General features: G+C 37.3%; 1 protein-coding gene across 1 annotated transcript in view; it reads right to left on the reverse strand.

Moving 5' to 3' along the window:
- Positions 1-669: 669 nt before the first annotated feature.
- Positions 670-12,060, reverse strand: part of mgat3a (beta-1,4-mannosyl-glycoprotein 4-beta-N-acetylglucosaminyltransferase a) — a 33,464-nt gene continuing 22,073 nt past the window's right edge. The window contains exons 2-3 of the mRNA NM_001020649.2: positions 4,710-4,935; positions 670-4,498 (exon numbers count right to left, since the gene is read on the reverse strand). Of these exons, the coding sequence (NP_001018485.2) occupies positions 3,242-4,498; positions 4,710-4,934 (1,482 nt within the window). The 5' untranslated portion in view covers position 4,935 and the 3' untranslated portion in view covers positions 670-3,241. The remainder of the gene's footprint in view (positions 4,499-4,709; positions 4,936-12,060) is intronic.

Raw genomic sequence — 12,060 nt, forward strand, 5'->3', positions numbered from 1 at the left:
GCGCCAGTGTGCTAACCACACACCAGCTATTGGTAGAGTGGAAAGACATTGATATAGCCAATTTGGTGGATAGGGATGATTGGGAGGCCATGACCGGTAAAGGCTGGTGAAGGAAATTCGTCCAGGACACTGAAGTTACACCCCTACTCTTTACGAGAAGTGCCATAGTATTTTTTATGACCACAGAGAGTCAGGACCTTGGTTTTTGGTTTAAGAGCCCACTGACAGTATAGTGTCCCCTTCACTTTACTGTGGCATTTGGACTCACACAGATCATAGGCATAGGCCACCCCTTGCTATAGTCTCTCTAACACCACTTCTAACAGAAACCTTGTTTTCCCATGTGGTCTCCCATCCAGGAACTGACCAGGCTCAACCCTGCTTAGCTTTAGTGAGCTGCAGGGTGATATGGCTGTGTTTTTAGCACAAATCTTACAAGTTTTATCATTAGGAAACAAGATTTTACAATTCTACTAGTCAAACAGTAGATTTGAACCATTTTTGAATCAATTTAACCAATTTCTTGTTTTGACGAGGTCACTTATAGCTTAGCATAATGAATTGAATCAGATTTTACCAATAACAATTCAACTCAACAATTAACAATTCAATTCAACAATTCATTATTATTATTATTATTATTAATAATAATAATAATAATAATAATAACAGAAAACTCAAGCTGTAAACAGGAAAATTCTCAAAACACCTTTAGGATATATTTGAGCAAAATACAAACAGTCAGATCTGATTTAATTCAGTATGCTAAGCTAAGCTTAATGTGACCCAGCCAGAACAAGCAATTGATAAAAAAAAAAAAAAAAGTCTAGCAGACTTGTAAAATGCACATTTCCAAGGGAAGCGTGTTCTTTGAAGTATAACAAGTTTGTTATACTCCAGTTATGCTCCTGGATAAATATCGTAAGACAACAGTAAGTGATGCATTTTTTCACTAAAGTAGCAGTTTATACACCTTGTTTAGTTTAAAAACACAGACTGCGGTGTCTATTTTTTAGACCTTTTCATTTGTTTGTCACCACATTTTCTAATTACAATATCATGCAAATAATGTTCCAAACAAGTCAGTCCTGACATAACAAATATTCCAGGCAGATTTGCATTATAAAAACATAAACCACCAGTTTATGGAACCAATAAATATCTATAAGGATATAGCTTTCGTATCAAACCATCAAGTCCCTTTAAGTTATGGAGATTTTATGGTAATAGGAGTGAAACCTGGTGAAGAACACAGTTTTTTTCTTTCTCGTTTTTTTAAATATATATAAAAAAATCATATTAGTCACAAAGTGCCTAAATCCTTTTGCATAGTCTTGAGAAAGTCATACATTTAAATTTCAAATATGTTGATTTTCCTTGTTATTATATCTGCATGGCTTTAATCATTGGGTCATGAAGCACAACAACTTGAGGTGCCCTTCATTGTTCACCACCAATCACTAAATACTAGGCACAGTTCAACCAAAAATGAAAATTCTGTCATTCTTCACTTGGTCCGAACCAGATGAAAACTTATTTAAGTTCCTTTTTTTCTGTTAAACGTTGAACACTGAAGAATCTCCAAAAGAAAAGCTGCTATTTGTCAACATTCTTCAGAAAAGTAGAAGTTTAGCTTAGTTTAGTGTTTAACAGAGAAAAGTTCCTAAAAATTTCCTAAACATTTATAACCGCTCAAGTGTAAGTAAATGAAGAAATTTTAATTTTTTAATTAAACTCTGCTTAAGCCCAAAGCATAGCTAAATATTTTTGCGTTTGTTAGCATAGCATCCGTTGAACACATAGCCTTCACAGAGCTTCTCCAGTCTTTTTCTGATTAATAGTTTTAAGCATGGAATTTGTCTTTGTGCTTTATTAGAATAACACTGAGGATATCCAATATCAACATGGGCTTGTATTGTTTTTATAGTCCATTTCATAATAGTTAACAGTGCAAAATAAATCCTAAGCAAATGTTTAAGCGTTGTGTACCTTAGACTCAAGTAAGTCTTAGTCATGTTTGCAAAAATCATGACCATAATGACACCATAACTCAAGCTTGTTGTTGTTATATAATAAAAGTTACGAGACAAAAACAGCAAATAGGAGAGCTATCAGATTAAATCTAGTACCATAGTTGTAAGTAGGCATGGGATAATAACCGAATTCAAGATAGACCACGTTTTGGAAGAGTCAAGGTTTCAAAACGGTCAAAATTTTCTGTTATACTTTTCCTAAGTTATGTGTAAGAGTTTTTTTTTACACAGCAGTATCTTCAGCAGAAAAGATCTCCAAAGTTTTCATTTTAAATAGTAAAAAAAATCTGTTTTTGAAACTAATGAAGACAGTAGAAGTCAATGATTCATTTCAATTATTTAGCCTGACATGTTACAAAATATTATAAATGTTTCTCAAAATAAAATATATTATTTTCAATAGGGAAAAAAGTTTTTTACCAAGACATTTAAAAAGTATATATTTTAGACCAGTTATCTACATACTGTGACACCATGATATTTTTTCCAAGGTCATCATACCGCCAGAATCTTATTCTGGCCCATGCTTAGTTGTAAGTGCTAAAAATTGTTACCACAGAGAAAAAGTAAACAGTAGTTTTCATGTACACCCCTGGTACTTCTTATAGATACTTGGGTAATTCCTAAAATAATTAACAGTTCCTATTTTAAAAAGTTTTTAAAAGTTATAGGAACTATGAAAATATTCCTTCATAGCAAAAGACACAGTTTAACACAGGTAAAAACAAGGCTTGTGAGGAATAGACATACCGTCTGCACAAAGACTTGCAATTTATCAATATTACATATTTTCAAAACGGCTGATGGAGTTATGTACTGAACATTATTCTGATTTTTTTTTTATCAATGTTTCATCAGTCGATCAATCGGTACATTGTACAATTTTTTTACACTGTAAAAGGCACTTCTCAGGATAAACAAAATGCTACATTTGAAGCATAGACTTTTTGAACAGCATCATAACATAAGGAACTTATTGTGAATAAACTTATAGAAGGGATATGAAATGAACATTTACACATCCCTGCACAGTGGTTTCCAGTCCCGGTGACAGTCTGAAGCTCTATGCCTGACTGATGGCCACTATCTTGAGGACTGTTGCACTTTGTACTCGCAGTGAAAAATAGGAAAGTTGTGCACATCTCATGAGCTGTATGCAAAATATAGCATGGTCTTAAAACCACCCATTTGAATCACCCCTGTATCTATTAACGTTTGCCTTTTGCATATGGGTTTTCCAGCAAGTAGTGATATTTGTCATAGTTGTCCAGCAGGTATTTGGGAGCATACATATGCTCTTTGGGGTCTGTTGGTGGGTAGTCTGGTTCAGACCCATCAAACCAACCCCCTGTGCGTATTAAGTCTTTAATATAACTTAACTTCCGTTTCTCCCCATAATCCCCCCAACGTGGAAAGTCTCCATTCTGGGCTGATACTAGTTTGTAATAAATCCCTTCTGGTTTGAAACACCAAGAACAGTGCCATCCAGCATAATGAACAGGGCTTCCGATGGCCCATGGAATCAAAATACGTCCCGTAGAATTTTCGTACTCCCGAAATCCCGACATGGTATAATATGACCGGCGTCGAAGATAAATCCCATCACCCTTGTAAACCTTAAAAAGCATAGCTGCCGTGCAAGCGGATAAGACGTTAAGCGTTCCATACTGTCTCCAGAAAAACCCATATAAGGATTTACGCAAATGGATCCCGACCGGTTCAGTCCATCCATCGTAGAGTTTAAGGAACAGAATTCCATCTCGTGAAGGAATTTCATCTGCATCGTTCAAGATGAACACATCATCTGGTTTGAGGCCCTGAATCCTTGCCATTCCATTTTTGGTCAAATATGTGCGCAGGTAATCATCCGCAATCCAGCCATCCATGCGGCCACCATCAGGAAAATGGTCCAAGAAGATATAAAGAATCTTGTGCTTAATGTAATCAAATGTTCCATTTAGGATCAGATGCTTTAAGTACAAAGGTCTTGCGTCTCCATAAGCTGTAAAATTGGATTCGCAAACCAAAAATGTGTCCACGACATCTGCGAGTTCATGGAAGCGCGTGTGCAGGAGGTCAAACTCGTGGTTGATGTTAATGGCATTGATGACCCGACGTGGAATTTTTCTGGGTGTGACTTTCGACTTTGATGGGAGATTGGAATGATACACAACAGTAGGTATGCCACATTGAGGGCCATGCCAACCCTGACGACAGGGACACCGAACGTCCTTCTTGCCTGATTTGATTAAATCATCTTTGAGGGGGGTTCTCTCCTCATAATGTTTCAGTAACCTGCCTTGAGATGCAAGTGCAGCCAGATCCGTCCCCTCATGGAAGCACAATGCTCCAGACTCGGTGTGGGTAAAAAATGGTGTAGAATCATCACGAAGCTCAAAGATCTGCTTGTGAAGGTTTGTGACGACCTGTTTGGCATCTGGAAGATCTGGCAGGTCGACAAAATCCTTTTAGGAGGAAAAGAAATACAATTTCAAAACTGTATGGACCAAGTGTCAACTTTGAAACAAACCATAAAATTAGAAAGGTGCTCATGTTCAGAAAGCCACCTGATGGAGTGTTAAAGTACATCATGTATAAAACAAAAGGTTAAAATAAATAACTAATCCCAACCATGACTATTGGTTTGTCAGGTCAGGTAGCAGAACTCAGCTCTACCTTCTGATGGCTGGATTTCTGACGGTCTTGCTTGAAGGGGATGTCATCAGTTGGAAAGTTCCAGAGGAAACCTCTCAACATCTTCAGAGTCTTCAAATGGCTGGATGGAGAGGAGATCTCCTGCAGCAGAGAAATATTGTGCAGGGCTGTGTAGTAATGAAGGAAGGAAACCACACAAATCCCCAGTAAGCACACCAGGAAGACCTTATGCCTCTTTACTCTCATCCTGTAACACAGAGAGAAATTCTGTTAGTTCATTGAAAACAATAAATGAAATAAGACTGGAAGCCAGTCCACGCACATGCCACTGGGTGACTGGAGTTGAAAATACTTCAAACTTATCTCGAAGAACTGGTTTAAATATGCCAAATCAACCTGACATCAAAAACTTGGCATGGTGTTAATGTGATCAATCATTCGACAACCATAAACCACATTCATTGTGTGATTAATGCCTTGTGATACAGATACCACATTAGGCAAAGCTCTTTTTAAAAAAGTAATATGAGTATTAACAAGTCTTCCATGCTTGGACCCCTAATTATTTAAACTCATAAAGCTCATCCAGTTTAGTGACTGTGCAGATTTTTCCACTTCACTCAGAATCATGTTACCTAGAATCATCTGGCAACCAAAGCATCTTCTCAGATTTAGGGTGCTTTCACACCTGTGAATCGATTCAGTTGTTCCGAAACAGAGATTAAAATTGTTACATTGTTGCTCTTTGCTCTTGGAGCGGTTCGCTTTCACACTGCAAAGTTTCTAATCGGACCAAAAGAGCTAAAACAAGTGACGTGCGAGTAAACTCTCCTTACATTGGTCAGAGTGTCAGGGTTTATTTTGCAGCGTCCCGCTAAGCTGTCAGGAGAGGTGGTGGTTTGGTGGTGATTGACAGGGTGCGCGCGTGACGTGTCTGAGGAGAGACACGGTGGGGAGGGGTGAGAAGGGTGCGCGACGATGCCTATTTGATGACTGGGAGAGAGACGCGAGATTACCGGGAGATCATCCCTCGTTCGCGGGCATCCAGAGACTCGCAAAACTTCCCGCCCTACTCATAATTCTCTCTTCATATAGCCGTAAGCCTATTACATATCCATAAAACACTGTGATATAACCGCGCTCGGATCGGATCGCTTTCTCACTGCAATCGAACCGCTCCAGGGTTCGTTTCAATCGAGCCGAGACCACCTCATTCAAGCGATCTCGGAGCGATTACTTTGGCGCGGAACAGAGCGCGATTGCCCTGTTCACATATGCCAATCGAACCGCGCTAACTGGGCAAACGAGAAACGTTCCGAAACAAAAGTGTAGGTGTGAAAGCACCCTAAGAGTTCACATTTAGCTGATGATTGATAATGAAGCTTGTTTGGCATGCTGTCCCTGGAGAGAGCCCTGAGCTCATAAGATCCTCGAGCCAAGGGCTCCCTTTCGTTGCAGGGCGAGAGGGGAGATTGAGCTCAGGTAGATCTCGAAACTCCCCTGCTGTACTAGTTAATGAACAGATAGTGATTTCTCTTAAAAGATAACTACTTTCTAGGAGCATGTCTAAAGTGCTGATTTGGATTAGTCAACTTAAGTCGCATATTTTTGGACGGTGGGAGGAAACCAGGAGACCCGGGGGAAACCCACATGAGCACGGGGAGAATGTGAAAACTCCACACAAACATCAGCTGGCTTGGTAAGGACTAGAACCAGTTCTTGCTGTGAGGCATCAGTGCTAACTATTGGGTCATCAGTATAGTGACTTAGGAATCGTCTGATTGGTGTATCATGAATTGCCTAATGCATGACTAGCTGTGTTTCATCATAAGCACTTGATCCTCTTGAAATTAGTTTAGAAATAAACTTCACTTCAAAACAACAAATAGCAGAATTAAACAGCAACAAACTTCCATTAGTAATAAACACAATGGCACTCTGTGATCTCTTTTTGCACTGGATCATGGTTGTGGTTACTGTAATATCTAATTCAACACAATTTAGTTCTTAATCATAACCCAGCAGACACACAACATCATAAGATGTTAATATTTGGTTAGATTTAGTTCACCAGTGTCTATGGAAAATGTTATTTTGATGTCCAATAACAATGTAAAATGATGTTGATATTTGGTTGATTTCAGGTTGTGTTGGAAAGTGACCAAAATTCAACAATCAACTCAACATCTTAAGCAAACGCCATATTGACATCAAATACTGACACTTATTCGTCAGGTATGGCCACCAAAGTCCAACTTCTGATAGATGTCCTATTGGTATTGTCCACATAACATCAAGCTGTGATACAAGTAAATGTTGACATTTTGTTGTTTTTAGGTTGGAAAGTAATCAAAATGCAATGTCTGTCCGATGTTGAACATTGACGTCGGCTTCTCACATCAACCTGACTTTCATTTCCAATAAAAATGCAACCACCCACGACATTTGTCTCACAATGTCAATCTGGCGTCATGTTGACATCCTGCCAGGATTCTTATCTCTCAGCAAAATGCTGTTGTCTCAAGCCTGCCTAATACAACTCCATAGAAGTGTAGCATGTCAGACTGCGTAAGCATGATTCCTACGTCAAACGGTAACATATTAGCTGTCAAAATGTTGGATCAAAAGACAATCAAGACGCTCAAGAAAATCCATCCAGTCTGATGTAAACCATCCATGACCCACTTATAACCAGTTTTCTGAAATAATACCTCGCAACATTCACTATCTGCAGCAATAATTTTACTAACAACATGCATTAGAATGAGAAAGCAAAAAAGGTTTAGAGACTTCCCCACTGTGGTTTGCAGTGATCACGCTAATTGCGTCATCAGATTTGACGCTCCTATTAGTTCTTGGTATGACATTTGTTGTAGCTAAAGTCACAATGCAGGAAAGTGTCTGCAATGGCCTTTAAGTGGCTGTCAGTGAACATGTCAAACCAGTGATCACAAATTTTAGACTAGGATTCTGAAAGAATCCATAAGTATTTCAACCTAACTGTGGCTAGTTTTTATAAATAGATGGGCAGTGTTATGTAATATTAGCAACCATAAGAAAAGTTAGATGGAAAAACTGACTCGAGCACTTTAAATTGTGTAAGCATACTGAGGGAAAATACAGGATACAGTTAAAGACAACAAGATTCCACAATTAATTAATTAATTCTATTTTTTGCAATCACACTTCATAAAAACAGTCTGCAGAAACACTTTTTACATGTCATCAGAGCAGAAAATCATTAGCATAAACCGCATTGACTGAGAAGTTCCCATCTGCCATTAGACTTTTGATTCTGCCACAATGGTGACACATAGACTGAACATTTGTTCTTCAGCATTCTTGCATCCTCGTTTTCTTATTTAACGTCATCATTAACCACCAAAGTTCAACTTCAAAACTTAAGAATGGAGGATGCGTCGATGCAGAATTCACTCAAGAAGTCCCAGAAGTCATCGCGGCTAAATAAAGGAGGTGGGAAATGCAGCATTTTACATAGATTTACTGTTAATGTTCAGATATAGAATTTATTTTTCTCAGGACTTTCCCTAAATGAGATGGTAAAAGTAAAAATTACAATCTTAATTAAGGCATAACCATTTTAAGGGAGTTTATTTGATGAAATTGGCATTAAAATTTGTTTTATTTTTATTGTGCAACAATTGTAGGGTCTTTATGCGTAGTATATATTGTGAAAAGGGGAAAAACTATAAATCGTCATGTGAATGCTGTAGGCAAGGCAGTGGCGCAGTAGGTAGTGCTGTCGCCTCACAGCAAGAAGGTCGCTGCTTCGAACCTCGGCTCAGTTGGCGCTTCTGTGTGGAGTTTGCATGTTCTCCCTGCCATCGCGTAGGTTTCCTCCGGGTGCTCCGGTTTCCTCCACAGTCCAAAGACATGTGGTACAGCTGAATTGGGTAGGCTAAATTGTTCGTAGTGAATGAGTGTGTGTGTGAATGTATGTGTGGATGTTTCCCAGAGATGTGTTGCGGCTGGAAGGGCATCCGCTGCATAAAATCTTGCTGGATAAGTTGGTGGTTTATTCTGCTGTGGCGACCCCAGATTAATAAAGGGACTAAGCCGACAAAAAAATGAATGAATGCATGAATGTGAATGCTGTAATGTTTAAATTTCCATTTAAAACACGTGAATACCACAGGATGAATGCAGCTTGCATTTCTCAGAGGACACGTTCTGTGTTCTTGTGGTCTCCCAAGTTCATTCTTCTGAGGTAACTTGCCAATACCAGTCTCTACAAGAACACAAGTACTTTCTTAGCATTATAAAAACTGAGAAACACCCATGGGCTTTTATAGCTCCACTCTCTTTTGGAAAGAGGTAGTACAATCTCATCTGAATTTAAAGAGACAGTCAAAACAGCACAGTTTAAATCAAAGCCTTAAAGGGGAAGTCTCAAAGAATTCTGAAGCATTATCTGTAAGGTATTTTGGGTTGAAACTTTACATACACATTCTACAAACATCAGACTTGTTTTACATCAAAACAGGGCATAGGTCCTCTTTAAAATAAAGTGTGACCCTGCATAGCAAACTAATTGAAACTTCAGCTTCACCATTGTTCAGTCTTACTTGCATGTACTTTCGATCTACTTTACATTGACATTTAAATGTATTTTAGCAGATGCTTTCATCCAGAGCAACTTACAAATGAGGAAATAGGAGTGATTCGTCTTAAGAGGCAAATGATTAAGAGAAGTGCAAGTAATACTAAGTTTCAGATGCTGAAAAACTACAAACTAGAATTGGAAACATTTTTAAGCAGGATACAGCTGGGGATTCATACATGCGATTAAAAGGATCCGTCTAAGAAAGGTTTTGGAAAGTTTTCTTGTGCTTCTTTGTGATAGTAAAATGCAACACTTATTTACCAACCTAAGGCTTCTGGAGGGAGGCCATTTACATAAGAGCAAGGGGAGGTTGGAGTGTGCAGTGACCGTGGTTGATCTGTAAGCTAGAATATGTTTCTTTAAGTTAATGCAGGCTGATAAACAGAGGGTGATGTGGGCCATATCTGCTGCCTGCATGCACACATTGCCAAAGGTATGAGGCTATCTGACATGACTTGCCATTCAACTGATCTTTAAAATGACAGGGAGTGACTTCGAATAACACTCATGAGGAAACCATGGCGAAAATTGAATTTATATAAACTAATTAGAATGTGTGTCAATTTGAAGGACATTTGTTGTTAGTGCACATCATAAACACACCTAACAAAGGAATTAATGAAATCACTTAGGGATAGTTCATCCAAAAATGAAAATTCTGATGTCATTGTTTACTCGCCCTTTGTTTGTAATGAGTAATGAGTTTTTTTTGTTGAACACAAAAGCAGATATTTAAAAAAAAATGTTGGAAACCTGGAACAATTGACTTCCAATGGTTGCACAATTTCAGTTTTCTTCCAGATATATTCTTTTGTGTTCAACAGAAGAAAGTAAGAAGGTTTGCTTTTATGCCTGTTCCGATTCGATTGTCCCCCCTCGGTTGGTTTGTGTTCACACAGTCTTTTTTCCTTCTCTTTGCATCATCAAGCTGCTGTTTAGTGTACAGCTGTTTCTAGGTGAAGGCTATGAAAGCAAAGCGCTAAAATGGAGACGTCCGCATATAACTGTCATTCTGCTTTACAGAATCTTTTGCTTGTGTTATCAAAAACAAATACAGAGAGCCACTATGCGTCTATCTGCCACAAATAAAAATATATTAAAATCGTTCAGAACATCACGCAATGTCTACAGAAGTCGTTTTTGGTAAAGACAAGCAGACATTAACACTTTTTGCACTTGGTCAGTCCCGCTTATCACCAAAGAAAGTGATACACAGACTTACACACGAACGAACGTTTTAAAAACTAAAGTTTGTTGTACAGTTGGTGGTTCACTTCCATTATTTGGTATGATTGCACTCATGTCAGAAGTGAACTGGACCAGAGTTCGCAGGAACTGTACCCAAGACCACCTCAGGTGGACTCAGGTAAGATTCGTGGGTGCAGTTCAAAAGACACATTCACACTAGCTAAACGTACCTTACTTTGACGTCAAACATACCCAAGTGAAGACCAAAAGTAATACACAGTGATACACTTAATAATAATAATTATTATTATTATTATTATTATTATTATATTATAATAATAATTAGCATTATTATTATATAATTATTTATTATATAATTATTATTATATTATTATTACTATTATTATTATCATTATTATTATAAAAACATATTAAATATAGATAAATATTAATCATAAATATTTATAAAACTAATTCTTAAAAAATATATTGTAAAAACTCTTTCATGGTTGTTTTTCTGATTAATAAAACATTTATCGTTGGCTCATTTTTTAAGCTATTAATTTATATTTCTGATCAGGCAAGCCTGGTACATAAATGGATATTTATTTATTATCTCCTCACCATATTCTCACATTTATTTGGATCTAAACTATATGAATTTCTTTGATTTTACAAAACAAAATGTGGGGTAAAAAAAAAAAACGTAATTCATAAACTAAAATCATCATGTTCATCGTCTTCACAAATATATGCACTTTAACTGACAATGGTACAATAAAGACCAAATGAAGTAAAATAAGGCCCTAATGCTTTTATTTCTCACCAGACAACACACAAAAGCTCGAAGATTAGAGTTAAATCATGTAAATGAATAAGTTTGACTAGACAATGGAAAATATAGGGCAACGCATGACTGTTGATGATGATGATGACAATGATGGCTTTTGTGTCACACACACCTATGCTTTTGTGTGGGTGCGGTGAGTATAAACCAGGCTTAATGGTGTGCAACACAAGGGTGAGACCAGCATAAACATTTTTTAAATAGATGCCTAGAAAGGAGAATTTTTGCTCTTTTTTGACACCATTTAAATTAATGAACCTTTTAGCCTGTGCACATTTATTTAGGATTATTCTCTTTATTTATTTAATTTTTTTCTTTGATGTCACAGACAATTCTATGACAGATAGGATTCAGTTCACACCACCAATCACTCATTTCTATGGTCTCCACTAAACAGCTGTGTTTATTTATGTATATTATTTATGAGACTCCATCTAGTCCAAAACATTCATAAAGTATTAACTAGAGCTACAGGTTAAACAAAGCTGACGAATATTAAAAGAAAAGAAAAAACATTCTGTTGATCTAATGCGACATCATGTGTATTTGTTTAATCAAAAGCTTTGCCACAGCCTTGAGAAGAACGCTTTTAAATTCCTTGTGACTAATCATATCTCTAAGTTCAATCAGCACACCTTGAAAAACATACCAACATTCACAAGGACCTTCTTTTTCATCCTTATGTATGTTTTGTTTGGAAAATATATAACACA

Source organism: Danio rerio, chromosome 3 (assembly GCF_049306965.1).
Source record: "Danio rerio strain Tuebingen ecotype United States chromosome 3, GRCz12tu, whole genome shotgun sequence".
In the NCBI taxonomy this organism is placed as follows: domain Eukaryota; kingdom Metazoa; phylum Chordata; class Actinopteri; order Cypriniformes; family Danionidae; genus Danio; species Danio rerio.